The sequence below is a fragment of the Aricia agestis genome, chromosome 5 (genome assembly GCF_905147365.1).
Source record: "Aricia agestis chromosome 5, ilAriAges1.1, whole genome shotgun sequence".
Classification (NCBI taxonomy): Eukaryota; Metazoa; Arthropoda; class Insecta; order Lepidoptera; family Lycaenidae; genus Aricia; species Aricia agestis.
Genome location: NC_056410.1, coordinates 16085264 through 16103785, shown reverse-complemented (window position 1 = coordinate 16103785; position 18522 = coordinate 16085264). Strand labels below are relative to the sequence as shown.

The 18522-nt window shown below is 34.8% G+C and overlaps 1 protein-coding gene across 5 annotated transcripts in view; it reads left to right on the top strand.

Annotated features, from left to right (window-relative positions):
- Positions 1 to 18522, top strand: part of LOC121726947 — a 133733-nt gene that overhangs the window by 99418 nt on the left and 15793 nt on the right. For all 5 annotated transcript variants that reach the window (XM_042114597.1, XM_042114599.1, XM_042114598.1 and 2 more), the window contains exons 2-3: positions 6903 to 7154; positions 8404 to 8564. In XM_042114597.1, the coding sequence (XP_041970531.1) occupies positions 6903 to 7154; positions 8404 to 8564 (413 nt within the window). The remainder of the gene's footprint in view (positions 1 to 6902; positions 7155 to 8403; positions 8565 to 18522) is intronic.

The window sequence follows — 18522 nt, the reverse complement described above, 5'->3', positions numbered from 1 at the left end:
GTCGCTATATCCGAATGTCCTTATATCCGAAATAATAATAATTATACGCTGTAAGGTGTTTGCCATTTTCATTAATTTCTTCCACATTAAAATTATTTCGGCCTTTACCAAATAAACAGTAGTTCCAGAAACACTGTTTACTTATTGGAATTTTGCTTTCTAACTAATTAAAAAATGTGACCTCGTTCACGTGCTAAGCAGTCCTGCAAACAAGCTAGGCATATTTTGACCATCTGTGAATGTAAACAATGGATAAGAAAGCTTAATAGCTTTATGAATGAATTGAGTGAGACTCTGTCGCTATACCTATATAAGAGAATGTCGCTATATAAGGGAATTTTAGGAACCTGCTCAATGATGGTTCATAAAAACAAATCGCTATACCCGAAATTGACGTAATATCTGAAGTCGTTATTACCGAAATAATTTCATACGAAAGTATGCTTTAAATTCAAGGGACTATATGTTAGACGTCGCTATAACCAAAAATTCGTTACAACCGAGGTCGTTATTAACGAATCCAAGCTTTATTTGGCTATTTGCAGCGCCTTAAACCAAATATCGTAAAGTCACAAATCTTGGACTGCAATTCTGACACGCTGAAACGCGAGAAATTTTATTATGCGAAGAATACAGAAATCGTCGATATCAAAACCCAATATCAGTCGATCCATTTCATACATATTTTACATTTCCTCTCAACTTTAAGTGCTACGGCGTTTCTCAAATAACGTTTGTGGCCATATTTGTGGCACTAAAATATTGCTAATGTGCTAGAATTTCCATTTCCATTGCGTCGTTGGAATTTATTAGCGTTGGGCATCAAAACAAAAGCGTTTAATGTATTTAAAATTGACCTTTGTGTCGTATTTTTCATCTGCAAATGTTTGTATTGGGCGCTAAAGTAAATACGTTGTGGGCAAGCGAATTCCAATAAAATGCTACAATACATTTTATTGTTATCAATGTTTTGTATAGCGTTTTTTTTTCTCATAACTTTCATGCTTTAAAGTGATATTTTTTGGGTTTTATTGCGTCTTTGTGGGTACTCCCACACTACACGTTTTGTAATAGTTTAATAATAGACATAATATTGTTATTATCTATATTTTGAAAAAAAATTAATTTGCATTTTATTTGTAAGGACTAAGGACACTAGTGTATGTATCTTATCTTATATCTTTAAACGAGCAATTCTTGTATATATAATTGGAATCTCGAAGGCTCCAACGATTTTCATGAAATTTAGTATAATATGGGGGGTTTCGGGGGCGATAAATCGATCTAGCTAGGAATCATTTTTAGAAAATGTAATTTTATTCGTACGAAATGCCTATAACGTATGGTCACTAAGATTAGAAATTAGGCTCTTGTTAGGTTTTTTTAACATATTATTATCACCCATAGTAGAGGTAGGTACATTATTTAACGCTTTATCATATTTCACCTATTTTAATTAGTTATAACACATGTACAAACATTATAATGGTATTATGTTTGCACATAATATAAATAGTGTTGATAAAAACAAACAGAAGCTTTAATATTTTGCTGAAACAGAATATTTTAAAGCTTTATACAATTTATGTTTGAATAATATTATTCAAATAAGTTTTAACACAAACTCCCTCTAATAGTTTGCGAGCAAAGGATTATAAACTATAATATTATCTCATACATATTATGCGAGAGAAATGTCGATTTGATACGAGCGGTTTATTAAAAGGCTCGTGGTTAAACTAGAAACATAGAACAGCTATAAAATACACACTTACTAATTTTTTAATAAAATCTACCTGAAGCAAAAACTAAGTAGTAAAATAAATGACTGATATAGCTATGCGCTAAATTCGGTCTAACAAAGGATCAAAGACAATCACTGAGGTGAAATATGAAAATGACGAAAAGTAAAAGCTTTTGAATTCGCAAAGAAAAGTATCAAAGTTTGCATCGATTGTCCAACTTCGTCCCTTTGTTTTTCTTAAACAGCTGCGCTGTCGTTGGCGTCCGTCGTTTCTGTTCTTCAAACGCGTTGTGGTCTAAATATACCATTTAAATTCAGAAGCGATGTTCCTCCGGCCCCGATGGACTATTTATTGTTTGCTTTTATGACTCTTCTTTGACTTACTTTCAGTTCGAACTCTATTTTCGAGATCGTTTCCAGTCCAGTGTGTCAATGATTCTGCAATATTTATTGCACAATGTTTTCCATTTGCTCTAAATCTCGATTGGAAATATAATAGTAATAAATTATAATGTAAAAGCTTATAGCAGTCGTATACACCTCCGAAAGAAAAGTGTGAGTACCCATAAAACTCGATAGTCTCACATCTCACCGAAACGGCCATCGAACTTCTACTTAAAATGAGTATAAATTGCGAAACTTGAGAATTGTTCGCGTCTCCGTGGTAATTTACTCCGTTTTTCCACAGTTTCATTATAACAAGTTTAATTGAAGACCGCGTCCGGTACATAAATTTTAACTTTCAGCATGCATTTTAATCTACTTATAGTTTGCAATGGTACATTTGCTTCTTAATGACTGTTGTCGTTCAATTGTTTGTTGGTAATTTAAAGATGATTGCTGTTTTCATTTTTGCCAAAACTTTAACTGTTCTAAATAAAATGCAAAATCTGTACGCCAAAGCTTTGCTGTGCTTAAATTGTTCAAGCGTAGCTACAATATCAATGTTACAATACAAGGTACGAGGTAGTTAATTTTGTTACATTATACATACTAACATTGTCTAGAACTGAGAACTGTTGGAAACCGCACGTTGTTTTGGTATCGGTTGCCTAATGACATAGAGGAGTAGTCAATTTGGATTGTCTGAGAAATTGTGGTTTGGTTTCATAGTTGTGAACAATTCTAGGTGTATTTCATTGATGATTTAGAAATGGTGTAAAAACCTATCGAGTTTCCACTCGAATTAACCACAAAGGTTTCAATAGTTCACCTATACAAGGAAAGTGTTTTCCTCAACGTCGTTCGTGCAATGGTAACATAGGAACCGTGCATTTTTTACTGATGGGAACCAGTAATAATAGCCTTTCTCGTGGTCTACTAGAGTAGATATGTGACTATCGAAATGGGTCCAGTCGGTCTCCCTTAAAGACGTGATCTTAAGAATAAGGAATAGTTTTTCCATTGATAGACAGAGCAATGAAATAAATAAAAATTAAAAACATTTAAATATCATCGGCTGTTTTTTATCACTAAAATTAATCTTTCGTCGCAAAAACCAGCAATGGATGCTGGTGTAATTTCCGAGAACGTAACGTGTCGAACATTTTTCTTAGTATTGCCCTTTAAGGAATCTGATAAAGAAATTTATGTGGCGACACCGAGCATGTTGGTTGAAAATCGATGACATTCTTAATTACTAGTGAATCACGAAATGTTATCGAAAGAGTTAATTAATTGCAAAGGGTAATGTTAGTCATCGAAAACTTGTAGGTCATTATTTATTACAAAGTAGTTTATATCGTCTGAATAGTTTTTCTTTTCTATTTGCTTTGTAATTATGATATTATACTCGTAAGCCAACTTTCTTAAATAAAGTTTTGATCTAAAAAAAAGTAATATTTTTATGAACGAAATATTCTAGCTGAACTCAATTTAACTCACTAGCTAGATTGAGTGTATTTATAAAGTAAAAAGTAACTGAAATAACAATTAATTTAACAACATTTCCACATAATATATTATACAATTACATACATCTTAATTATAAACAAAGAAACTGCTTCAATTTCGCTGGATATGATAGCCATTTCACTGCGAGAAACAAGTGAACAACTGAATCGAAATTCCAACTACTATTAACATTCAAGGAGCTAAAATATCTCTTCACCAGACACGAAGAAACAAAACTCAAGACAATGCTTAATACGATTCTATTTTAATTAGACGAAGAATGGAGTCTATTTAACGTGTGAATGACTTGAATAAAATAGCGGTCTTGTGCTCAGCTGCAAAAGGCGCTAAGTTGTATTACGAAACCGAACATACAGGCAGCCAAAGAAAATCTTTAATTTTATTCATAGTTTACTCCGATTAAAATAAAGCTCGAAAACTATTGTTTCATAGTTTCTATCCCACCTCTGATTTGAACTTATAATTGGTGTACGAGCCCACATTTTTTTTAAAATTTTGAATGAAGTTCTAAATGATCTAAAGAATATAACTGCATTTATAACTTAATACGTATTTTTTTTTGTTTAGTACCTATACGAAACAGGAATGCTTAAATGCAGTGCAGCGTCCAATTCTTTTTCTCCAATTATTATTATGTCTTTCAGATCAAAGTTACCGTCTTTGACATACAACACTTTTATTCGACAGAAAGTTAATCAAGTATGAAAGATATAAAGGAAATTTTAAATGAAATTGTTTCCTTTGAAATTCATCCACCGTTATCTTAAGCAGGAGCGAAACAACAAATGAAATGTTAAGTCACATCGAATTACTGAGCTGACAATGCATAATGCGCACGCACAGAAAACGACCGATAAAATCTGAGCATTTGAATCGGTACTATATAGAGATAGCGAATTCAAAATAACGCGGCTGTCCCAACAAAACGGCGACGCCAGCACAATAAGACAATGTTCCGCGTGCCACGTCGCGGCCAGCACAGATTTATACAACATCACCTGCCTCGCTTAAACTATATTTGAATGTTTCATTCATTTGTTCGTTTCGAGCCCGTCAAGCTAAAGATAGAGCTCAGGTTCATATGCAAGAAGTTTTATATCTAACTGACGCCTATATTTGGCGTTTAATTTACCTTTTGCAAATGATAAAATTTACCTTTTGCAGACGTAATTTCGTATAAGCCTTCTACGTGATTGCTCGTGCTTCATCAATTACGCTACTCATTTTTCGTTTGCGTAAAAAACAACGTAATAAATAACAATGCAAGTCATGACTCACGCTTCAAATGATAAATAACTTTCGTACACATTTTCGGTCGAAGAAAACAATTTCGTGTGCTTCAGCACAAATACAATTTATGCGCCCCCATCTTCCTAAACGGCAATTCCTCATTTCGTTTGCGACAAACCTGCACGAGCTCATCTTCATTTTTATTAAACATTTTCCCATAGGAATTGCAAAAGTGACAAACGAAATTGTTAATGCTAAAGGCAATTTTACGAGGGGACAAAACCGTGAGTTGTAATTCAAAGCACGCCCGCAATCCTTTACATCGAGTCAATCAAAGAAACGCAGTTCGGTCCGGAGATAACATTAATGAATTTCATTCACTGGGAATTCACAAAAGCGGCGTCCCGCTAAGGTCGATTCGACCGCGACTCCACGGAAAATATAAATAAACCCCGGTCGCACCGAATCGCGCGGAGTGAGTGCGAAGCGGGCTCGCGACCACTTTCTCATGCAAAAGTCGAACTGTAACTCGAATTCTTAGCTGAAGCACTTGTCGGTTTTACGAGCGTAGAGCGATTTAATCCACTTAAAACCCCGAGCACAAACTCGGAGCCGACAAAGCTCTCAGCCGTTCTCATTTAAAAATGGAAATAAACCTTCGGCCATCTTTGACTCGACGCGCGACCGCCGGCTGAATTCTAAGTGCGCTTCTCCACCGGCCACTAGCTACAGATTCTTTTCGGCTTGATGGATAGCATCCTGTTAGAGCGCGAAGATGTTTCATTTACTTCTATTGTCAGCACCTCGATAGACCCCAGCCATCACGTTGAAAATCCATTCGAAGCCGTTCGAAAATAACATTAAATTACTCGCAATCGTTGGCGTCATTATCTCAACACATTTAATATTCCGACGTAATAAAGCTGTCGGAGTTTCACTTTATCGAAACATCAATCGTCAACCTGCATGAATATAATAACGCCACTAATCTTGAAAGCTTTTCACATATTAAACACGAGCCAACTGTTAGCGAAGATTTACACCTGCTCGCCACCTTTCGAGCATATCCAATCATTTTATTTGCATTAATTCCTAACATTCTAAGCATGGTATGCATTATAATTCCGAGGAGCCAATTTTGATGATGTTTTTGTAAACTGCTCTCAGATTATTATTTATGTATTCATGTTTTATGGGTACCTAATAATTTAATTCGTGAAATGACTGCTAAGGAGAAGATAACAAATTGCACATTAAAGAGCAATTCGGTATAATTAGGCCGCTTCAAAATTTTTCTGTTTTATAAAATACCGCTCCTAAATAATGCTTAATTTTTCTCTACAAAGTTACAGCTATAATTTGGACTCCAGAATTTAATTGCCTCTAAATATCTTCCTTTTTTGGGGTTCAGCGGAAATTGCGTGGAAGGAAGCCACTTCCAGACAAAATAGGTCTCTAGGTGCAAGATAATTACACTTTTTATCACATTCCGGAGGTTGGGGTTTAAATGGGCGAAGTAATTAGCAAAAAGTACCGTTCAAACTTTATACATTCTTCTTACCTTCACGAAATTTAGTCTTATAGTATGTTATAATTAGACTAATGTTAAAAAAGATTTGATTTATTTTGGTGTTACAATTTTGTTTAGTAAATCTTTTGTAGAATATACTTATTATTACTTATTCTTCGGTTGCAAGATTTTTCAGTTCATTACACAGGAGGGTGCAATTTTTTATGGTCCGTCTGAGCCATGCCAATTTGCATCGCTAATTGCAAAATTTTACTATCATTCAATATTAACAATTAGTACATTTCTTATACATCATTATTTTAGGAAGTTAAAAACCAACCTAAAATATTCTAACGTTTTACCATAGAGGAATTAAACAGCCAGAATTGTCATAAACGCCATCTATGGCTTGCTGTCCCCATATATACGTTTTATTTGGAAGTGTAATTAGTCTATTGTATAATAATTGGTCCATGGTTTGACTAAAAAAAAAATTGTCCACAGGACGGTGACCGCGGATATTTGGAGGGGCTCGCGTCACGGTACGCCGATCTGTTCTCGACCCACTATGGCGACGTGCTGGATCACCTGGAAGAGCTAAGGCGGCACGAGTGGGAGGAGATGTCCCCCCGGATGCGGGTGCTGGGGGGTCCGGGCACGCCGCAGACCCCCCCGTCCGCGAGCCCGGGTTCCCTCGCCCTCAACAACCTGACCACGTCACACTCGCAACCTATATACGTGCCTGGAAAATACTCGGTGAGTTAAATATTTTGATTAATTAAAAGTAATACCTAGGGCAGAGCTACTTATCTTTGGCAGGCATCCTATTAGAGGCAGCTTAGAATTTTGTTTAAAAAGGTATGTTAAAATTAATTGCAATAACTAGTATGAACTCTTCTAGTGCCAATAAATATTTGGATGGTGGTTGGTGGATAATTAACTAATAATAGATAGAAAAAACCCCAGAGGCCTCATTAAATTCATCATTCTACATATATTATGTTATAAACATTATGTTATCTGTCAAACAAAATATTATGTAAAGTGCAGATATCCAATTTTGTGAGGATAAGGGACATCGCAGACGGCACACTTTTTGTGTGATCGAGAGAGACTGTATGTGCGCCGCAGACTCGATCACACAAAAAGTGTGCCATCTGCGATCTCCCTAAAAACAGATGACTAAATAAAACACTCTTCATTCGGTCCTCTAAAACTAAGCTGAAATCGATCATAATCCCAGAAGCCATAATAAGCCAACTTTAAAACTCATTACCATAATATCGCGATTATCATAACATTTAAATACTCATTGCTTAATATTGAATTCTCCGAGTTGTAGATAAAATTAATTTCCCTAAGATGTCGTTAATTTGCAGAATTTATTTGTCTTACTTCATTCAAATTAAGATAGGGTTGCTTTCATCATAAATTAAGAAGTTATCGCCGAGTAACAATAATAATGGATTGAATTTATTGTTTTGTTTGTTGATAAATACTAGGACATAGGTACGGTGAAAGTAAGATAGTGAAATGGCGAAATGTACTGGTGAAATCTATTAATAAATGATAGCGGATTTATATACTTCCTGCGTTATTTTATGAGCATACAAAATATTATGATTTAGTTCTCTTAAACGCACTGTTGTCTTAGATTTCTTTCTCTCTCAATTAGTTATCATGTGATCATGTCGATATAATTTTCTTTTTAAATTTAAATTATATTGACATGAAGACAATGTTAAATTTGTAATAAACTAAGATTAAGGTGCAACTATATTGTTTGAGTCTCAAATACAGTTGCACCTTATATCTAAGTAAAGAAAAGAGTAAAGACGTAATGACTACTCAACTATGTAACAAGAATTTGAACTCAATACTTACCTTATAAAGTACAATAATAATAAACATCGTATTTCATTTACATTATAACTATTTATTCCGTTTAAATTCAATCTAACAGTAATTCTGTCTACTCTGCTAACAGTGAGCGCTTTCTCCGCAGCCCTCAAGTTGTCTCACCGACAAGGAGGAGGACGAGATTTACGGTTTCGGATACGGCGTCTTCGGGAAACAGATGTTGCATCGTCAGCAACAACAGAAACAATTGTTGCTGGCCCAGCCCAACCAGCCGCTCATACATAACCAGCAACATAACTATCAGAGGTATGTTTGTTCAGTTTTTCATATTTCACATTGCAAGGATTTGTCAAACAGACTGCAAACATTTGAAGAGTGCTTTTTAATCTAAATGCATTTAAAATAAAATTATTTTAAGACTAAATAGTCACTAATGTTCTTACCTAGTAAAACGGTAAAAAATTAAATGATAAAAGACCCATCCCGAAAACTGCTCTGTTATAAAATTCTCGCATATTTTATGGAGCCAATTAAAATTGATTGAAAGGTACCGATTCATTTGCTAATTAAATTATCTGAATGATAAAGTGATTTGCCTAATCTTCTTTCCATTTCCTTTCATAGCCCAATAAAATGTTACTTTTAAAGCTGGACTATCTACAAACTCTTAAGCAGGTTTACTTATAGATAAGGTTTTACTCTGCATGTTTAGCGCTTAATCTAAATTGAAATCAGCCGTTCGATTGGCGACAGGATTTCTGAACGAAACGTAGAAACTCGGCCGTTTGTGAAATATCCGTATCCGTATACGAAATTACTTTTAGGATAGTGGGAGCCATATATCATTTACGACTACTTAGCGAATGTTTTTAGATATTCCGTCTCTACCTGAGGATTTAAATTTCAAAAAATGTTTTCGGAGAAGGGTTTCTCATTTGAATATTTCTACATGCTTCCGTGTAACTTAATAGTGAGTTGAGGTAAAATGTTGCAGCATAGTTTTAAACCGAATTTTGCTTCAAATGTCTGAGAAATTATAATTCCTTATATTTTGTGTTTCTTGGAGTGTTTAAACACTCTCAAAAATACTTCAAAATGATAATAAAGGCCCAACTTACCCAACCAATTTACCCAAATAAACTACTGATTATTTAAGAGTTACTATGTAAAAACGTATTTAAATTTAACTGTTCTTTCATACATAAATAAATAAATCAATGACAGTCAAGTCGTAATGCCAGATTGAGATCTTCTCTCAGCATCAGGCTAGCTAAATACGTCTTAAACCAGTAAATAATTTATCCACATTCCACGAAACGATATTTCCGCGGTGATTATTTTGCGAGAGACTTAACATCGGTGTAGCCTTTCAGTGCTTTGAGCTAGATAAAATCAATCGTAGGACCTATCTTTAATTTATAGTTCCAAGATATTGAATTGTAGAAACCCGAACGCTGAATTATCGCTAAATATCAGGTATAACTCGCACTGGAGTTTACTGAGGGTTTTCATTTAGTATTTAACGGCTAGGTGCTCTGGTATATCAGATACTAGATTTAGGTCGTGTGAATTTGTTTTGTCGGTTTAGAAATTTCTGAGCTTGATTTTGGGGTAAACTTTTTAGCTAGGTATAGAATTATGCTAGCTAAATAAAGCTATTAATTGCGCTGCCGTATCTATAATATTATAATTATACCAAATAAAATGTAGATTTTTTACTTTGCTGAGGTATCAATTATCATATCAATGATAATGACAACAATAATTAATTATAGCTCATGTCCTTCTAATTTTTTTATGTTTAACTTAACCATTGCTTTACTGTGTTCTATATCCGTAGTGCGTATTTACTCAGAGCACCTGCCACCTAGAGTAGTTATTTATTTTAATTACAGCAAGCAAGTTGTGCTTTGCGACAGTAATAGCACATTAACTTCAATAAACTCTTATGAAACTTAAATCAGCTGCAACGAAGCCAGCTTAAAACTTTGTGTATTTAAATTTCGAGCTGAGATTGAGAAAATTGTTTCATTAGGTTATGTTTATGCGATTGTTTTACTCTGATTGTTGTCATTACCTACTATTTATCTAACATTGTTTAGAAGTAGCTACGGTTTTTTTTTTCCACAATAAATAATGAACCTTATCTTATATCTTTAAACGAGCAATTCTTGTATATAGGGGGTTACGGGGACGATAAATCGATCTAGCTAGAAATCATTTTCAGAAAATGTCTTTTTATTCGTGTTTTATCGATAATCGATAAACTGAAAAATATGACTCTTCCTGACATCTATTGGCAGATAATAATACTATTTTACGAGCAACTAATTGTTTTAACGACCAGCAGATGGCATTATTAAGTAACACGAAGTCAATGAGTGTATGCTATACCGAGCAAAGCTCGGTCATCCAGGTACTATTGCTTATAATTAAGTAATTTTCTTCGATCAACTAAAACGTATTAGGTAATAAAATTCGAACTCCAACATCCACATTCCATCACATCGACGCTGTCGGACACTGCTTTACATTTACATCTACAGCTTAACATTCAACACGTCATAAATTTGTAACAGGTACAGGGCCCTGGGGGCCTATTCTCTTGACTCGAATACCATTTCGAGCGCTTTCTTTACTTGCACGCACACATGCACTATCGTCACTCACGCGCGTGTCAGCATACGATCTTAAAAATCAAAACTCAGATTCAAATATTTTTATTTTGAATTTTACACAAAACCATTTTCTGTACGTCTACGCGTCTACCACCGGTCGTGAACTAGCTTGGCGAGAAGATCCTACGTTAAGGCGGTCTCGTACCAAATAGATGGAAATTTCTCTTTTAAAAAATCAATCACTCCATGACGTTCGATGCATGAGAATGGGGTCCCAGGTAACAGGTATTAGTGGTATCACCCACGCCCCTGGCGAGTATACTCCGGTACCACACTAATTAGCATGGTACAAGTCCCCAACTCGCTAGTACGCCTAATGAATTACCTCGTAAAGTCGATCGCGTGATTTCGTCCATAGTACGGTCTACATGTAAATTGGCATTTAACTTTTTAGAGGTATCATGTTTTGTATCAGCTTTAAGATTAAATTCCTTAAGAGGATTCCACACCGCCATTTTTTCCATACAAACGTTGTCCCCTGTTTCCTCCCTGGATAATGCTAGTAGAGTTATAATTTTTTTCCTGAATATCTACGGCCACTAATACAATGTCCCTATGTTTTCTTTTTTTTCATAATTTAATTATTAAATAAGATATGAACGTTCAAAAACCCAAAAAAATGGCCAGATTTTCCACTGTGTTCAAACGTCCAGAAAACAGATTTGGATAGATTATACAAAAAAAGCAAAACATAGGAACACAGCTCAAGCCTTTTTTTAATCTTTAATGAAAAAAGTACTTAAATCGGTTAGGTTTTGGAGAAGGAATCAGGGGACAACGAATCGTTGATTTTCTGGATTTTCTGCAGTTGTCTCTATCGCGTTCTGCGGTATAGGCTTGAGGTAAGGGAGACAGCTATAGATATTACACGTACTTTTTTTTCATTTCTCTAGCCGCTGTGGTATCCTCTTAACGCCGACGGTAGAAACGAAATTAATTTCGCTGCGAGAATGTAGTATTTATCTGCTTACCAGCTCCAGATTTACTAGCACACGCTAGAATATTGAATTTGTACGAAGCTTGAAAAATACTGAGCTTTTACAAACACCAATTTGTTTTCGATCTTCAACGTTTTACTAGCGTTAAAATTGCGAAACAAGATAATGTTTACTAAATTTTATTATGCTAAAGAAAAATATCATAGCCTATTTTTTGCGGACGAAATTAAAATAAGAATATTAAGATACTGGAATATTATCGTCGAAAAGATAATCCGATACAAGTGTATAAATTTTTATTTCATCAAAAGCACTTAAACCGTCATAATCTGTGGGAAACATCGAGCGTTTTATATTTAAACGTTTTTATCAAACGGCTTTTCATTACTTTATGAAACGGGTATCCTTTTAATATTTTGCAACACGAAAAACATTCAATTAGCATTACGATATGGATCCTGTGCGATATCATAATTATTTTGTAGTCTGACTCTCTTATTTTGTAATAAAATTTTAAGTTCTTTTAATTTAGTTTACCTATAGGATTTCGTATTTTTGTAGAGGTATTTTAATCTACAGGTATTTTCTTTATTCATTTTTCAGACATAATATAACCATAATTATTACAATCTAACGAGACGTGCGGGAAATATTGGAAGTATTACAGTTACTATGTTAGCGCTATAATAGCGCTCGATATAATAGGCTTCCGAGTCTCTCAGACCCTCCTACTAATATCATACAAGCACATTTTGCATGTAGTAATACGTGGGAGAGTCATGCTTCGGCACGAATGGGCCGGCTCGACCGGATAAATACCACGTTCTCACAGAAAACCGGCGTGAAACAGCGCTTGCGCTGTGATTCGCCGAGTGAGTGAGTTTACCGGAGGCCCAATCCCCTTACCCCTACCCTATTCCCTTCCCTACCCTCAACTATTCCCTTCCCTTCCCTTCCCTACCCTCCCCTATTACCCTATTCCCTCTTAAAAGGCCGGCAACGCACTTGCAGCTCTTCTGATGCTGCGAGTGTCCATGGGCGACGGAAGTTGCTTTCCATCAGGTGACCCGTTTGCTCGTTTCATAAAAAAAAAATGTAGCAAAATTTAAACTAGTGCTGGTTTATTTTCGAGTGACATCTGTATCTACGCCCCTATGGCAATCTCGTAAACGTGCCAAAAAAACCTTGTAGGTATCAAATATAACGTTCAAGTGTCAATTGAGACAAAGTTTTCTTAAGAGAAGACAGTGTTTTTACAAGACAAAACGTTTAAGTAGCCAGTAGGCGATAAGTAGGACCGTTTGTTCTACAGTAAATAAATAGTCATATCGGGAGTGTCCGATCTTAACGATGTCTTGGACCGAAGTGGGTGTCAACTGAAGCTTATGCAGTTCACACATACGTTTAGTACATTACCTCAATACGGGAGTCACCTATATGTTGTTGACATAAGGTCCTCTCGGAGGTAGAGTAACTATGAACGCCAGTATCTGCTCGCTATTATACCCAATAGTTTATGTTCACAGGAACTCAATATGCTTTCTGGAGTTATTACTATTGATTATGCTTTGTTGCAGATTTGGCTAAATATAAACAAAATATTATTTTGGACACATGAAAACCAATGCAGTGTATCAATAATAATAACAAACGAACTTCTATTTTGAAATTGAGGAAAGCGAAGAAAGAACGAGTTCGCTAACGAAATTTGGGAAAATAAAATAGCAACTATCAAGTTAGTTAGACTCTATTCGCATGTATAACTTTTTTTAATTCGATGTGGCTCTGTTCTGTGACCATTAATATGCCAAAAAAGACAAGGCAAGTTGTATCTCAATCTTTTGGCTATGTGTAAATATTTTTATTAGTAACTGGTATAGAAATATGGAAACGTTATTCGTTCCTATTCCAATCACCTAAATAAGATTCCGCCGTCGCGCTAATATTTGTTTATCGCGCAGGTACGCATTTTTTGGGATACAATTTTTCCTATGTCCTTTCCAGGGATTCAAAGTACCTCCATATCAAATTTTTGCAAAATAGGTTGAGTGGGGCGTGAAGAAGCTACAGACAGACATACAGACACACTCTCGTATTTATAACATTAGTATGGGTAAACGATAGTTAACACTGCAATATCCAATCAAATCTAAAACAATTGACTGCGCAAACTTCCAGTGAAATCGAATTGTCTTCGTCGCACTAACGCTGACGCGTATTAAGTTCGACGTATCCGAGTCAATTAACACTCGTCTAACTGGCTGAGATAGCGACTTGCAGATATGAGAAATGTGCACTCTAGATAAAGTATTGATCGAGTGAATTTATTATATTAAGTTTGTTTTAAATGAAATGGTTTTGCTAAGTGCGTTACTACTGAAAAGTTTTGCAATGCAAAAAATGATATTTTACCACATTTTCGTCGCTTTACCAAAGCATTATAGAATTGCAGTTGTGTAATGTAAATAATTTACTTATTTTTCGTGAAGGGTGCTCATGATTTTGACAATGTTTGCTCCACCGTAGCGTCTAAAATGGTCCGATTCCTTGAGGGTTGATGATCCATACTTATAAATGCGATAGCATCTGTCTGTCTGTTGCCTCTTCACGCCCAAACCGCTGAACGGATTTTGCTGGGTATGGAGACATTTTGAATCCCGAGAAAAGACATATCCATTTTATCACGGGAATATGTACGATTCCCACGTTGTGGAGTTGTGGGCGTTATCTAGATCGTAATAATGAGGGTCGTATGGCGCTATGTAGCCGTAGAGTCTATCGTGTCAACTGTCGTGTCAAACAGCTGTCATATGTCACGAAATAGCTTTCACATGTCACGATATAGCTGTCATAATATGTCTGCGTGACACGGAATTTGACACGATAGAGTATAGACCTACGAAAAATAAAAACTAAGGAACAGTAACTCCGTCAAAAAACATGCTCCACAATACTTGTCAAAAAACTACCTTAGGTACACATTTCAATACATTTGCAATGTTTAGGTGACCTTGAGCTAGTAGGCTACTAGGCTGACGTTACATAACAGATCAAAAGGAACCAAATTTAAAACGGTAATAGTATGGGAGTTACGATTCCTTAGTATTTATTACTCGTGGCCTATACTCTATCGTGTCAAATTCCGTGTCACGCGGACATATTATGACTGCAACCCTAAGGCTACATAGCGTCATACAACCCTCATTGACGGAGATAGGTGTTAAGATTTAAGAACTAACCGACAATGGAATTACGCTATTACGTAACTGACTACAATGTCTAAATAAGGCAAGCGACACACTGTGCGCTAATGTGTTCCGGACACATTAGTGCACTCAATAAATAGAACTCGAAGGAAATAGGTGCCGGCACGAAATGAGTAATGTCCTCACTAATAATCTACACCGCACTAAATTGTCACTAAAATATGTTTTGTTTCTTTAAAGTGTTAACCATTCATCATTGCAGTTCCTTGTTTAATTTAAATATTCAAATGCTATCGGTCTTACCACAAAAAACGAAACTTCTGTTGAACAGTTGTTTTGAGACCATTTTGTACTGAATTTTTCTCTAATCAACTGTTCAACTGGTGTTTAAATCTTTTGTAGTAAGACCGTATTAGTTATTAGAAAAAAAAACAATGTTCGAAGATCGAACGTAGGGTTTTGTACTCGTACAAAACCAGTTTTGTTTTGTTTTTGTGTTTTTGTTAAAATCATTGTATATTTCATAAACATAAAATAAACACTACTTATTTCTTTTTTTTAAACAATAAGTACATTGCAAGTTTTGAGTATAAAAATAAAACAACAATGCAACTCTTGAATTTTGGCAAGTTGCCAAATATACGGAGCAATTAATGGTTTTAAAGCGTTGATTCAACTATTCAATTCATTACCCTGTCTTGACGCTAGACATACTATCTATTTATATATTCTAAGGAATAGTGCTTAGATTCCAACTAGCCAAAATTCTTATTTAGATTTTTTCATAAAATGTCGTAATGTTTTAAAAGTGGTAACTGACATGGTATATGGGAATATAATATTATTGTTTTCTGTATTATTTTTATAAACATAATATTGTTAGGATAAACTACCCCATCGTTGGCAGTCATTTAAGTATAATTATTGCACCCTAGACCTCTATTTCAAAACAAATAATGTAGTACTTACTTTCAACACGAGTTCCAATAATTTGGTGTTTTACCTCATCAACGGTGAATAACTAGAAATAGTCGCAATTTACTATAAAAAATTCTGCGTTTGGTGCTTGCATACATTCCGTTATCAGTGTGGAACGGTCCTTACTCGGGATTTATCTCGGTGCCTGCATAAATGCGCAATGCTTCGTTACGTTCGTGTTGCTATCTATTTTCTTGTTGTGTTTTGTTCGACGGTTTAAATTGGGACCGGTTATCGTTGCTTGTTTTATATGCTATTAGACAGCGATTTCATTCTCTGCATCATATATCCGTGTTGCTATTTTAGTAACTTTGTAGCAACTTATTTTGAGAATAAAACATTTCTCGATTTTGTGCAGTTCGTAGGTACTAAAGTTTAAATTACTACATTAATGGTACATCGATAGTCAAAAATTTTCAACATTTTCGAATTCAATTACAGCATTATTAACAACCGAGTAATTCAAACCGTCTGCTCAAAAATTACTACTCATTTCGCATAAAATAATCTTCATAAAAACGCAATCGGCACCTGAATGCGTACAGAAATTCCGATTACCCCAAATTGCTCTTACATGTTAGGTAAACTGTGAAGCACTTTTCGTCGATTAAAACACTCTAATTGAATATGGAAATAAAATAAATGTTTAAGTTCCCGGCGCTTTATGTACGTATTAGCACGTCGATTTTCGATGTTATTGCTCACGTAAATTTATATTCGTCCAACTAAATTGGTCCGAAATCAATATTCATTGCGTCGTTGCACGCTTCCGATATGACGGCGGTCCTGTTGATTTATAGTTCATTGTAGACTCGCCTTTACATCCCAACTTTATTGGACGCTAATAGGTCGAAGTTTGATTTTAATAGTTTGCGGTAGACGAGATAGTTTGCATAAAATACTCCCCGCATATTAATACGGATGCTAGGCACACCACTACTTGCATGCGAGTGCATCTAATTTTCTTTACGCTTGGAAACAGACCACCCAAGTCCTGGTATCGCGCTACACTAATCCAGACTGTTTTAGTGCACTTGGCTTGTTTCGCCCCAAATCTTGCATCTCTGGAGGACGCTTCGCAAGTCTTGAGCGGCCACGAACTTTGCTTTAGATAAAGGGTTGTTTTCAGCTACATATTGTATATAGTGGATCTGTGTTTTGCCGTGTATATCGAGTAACAAACCATGATACAAGAGATTATTAGTTTCCATAACATAATATATTATTTACTATTATGTTATCGACTTATTCAAATTGTGTTATTATTATTATTCAAATTGTTATTAATACTTTTTGTTATATCTCGGAATCGGCTCCAACGATTTTAATGAAATTTAGTACACTTATAGGAGGTTTCGGGGGCGATAAATCGATTTAGTTAGGAATCATTATTATTAGAAAATGTCATTTTATTCGTGTTTTATCGAATACCGAGCAAAGCTTCGGTCAAATAGATAGTTATTATTTTAAGTATATATAATGCCAACCATCATCATCAATTATTTGTCGTGTTCCTTGCTAATTAATGTTTTCATAATTAAATACGGATTAAGAGCGCATATTACCCTAACTTGACTACATACTTTAACCTAGATCTCAAAATCTGTAAGGTCTAGAAAACTGATTTTTTGACACAAGTAACTTCAGTTCATGAAGATTAAATGCTCAAGACGAAAACACTCACTCAAAAATTACTCAAAAAATGCTCGATAGTTTCTTTTTTACAAAAAACCTTGTTTAAGACACATTTTTGCTTGGATCTTCAAAGTTTGATGTCTTTTCTTTAATATTTTTTAATATCTAAAAAGGTATTGATTGAACCTAAATTTGCTGAAAACACTTTTTTCATAATCATTATAGTTCGTCTTTTATTCAAGTAAAACTAACTCGGCGATGATTCCGCGCCGTCCTTTTTCACCTGGCATATGAAAGACGGGCGTGAGTGTGAAGAGAGAAGGACGATGATGGATTTTTAGAGTCAGGTGAGCTCTTAAAATCATATCATGTATCCATACCTGCTCATTAAAATTTGTTTATTCATAATTGTTATCGAGAAATGTCATGGACTGATTTAAAATCAATTAATAAAATCGTCAAAATATTAACGACGTTAATAAAATAGATAGGTACAGGAAGAACCATAATCTTGAAATTATAAAATTAAATTACAACCTAATCATTGCAAGAAATGAATTTTCAGCTGCTTGATATGATATTATATATATGCGGATATAATAATATAATAATAACATCATTACCATAAAATACCTTTTTTCCGAGTGTTTTAATTATTTGCGTAAAGTGTGTCGTTGATATTTATGATACCATTTTTAATAATAGGAAACAAATAATGTTCAATAAAAGATGTAAAATTTGAGGAAATGAATTCATAACAATAATTATCAAGTTAGATCTTTCTATGATTATACTAATATTCTCTATTAATTCCTACCAAAGGGAAATC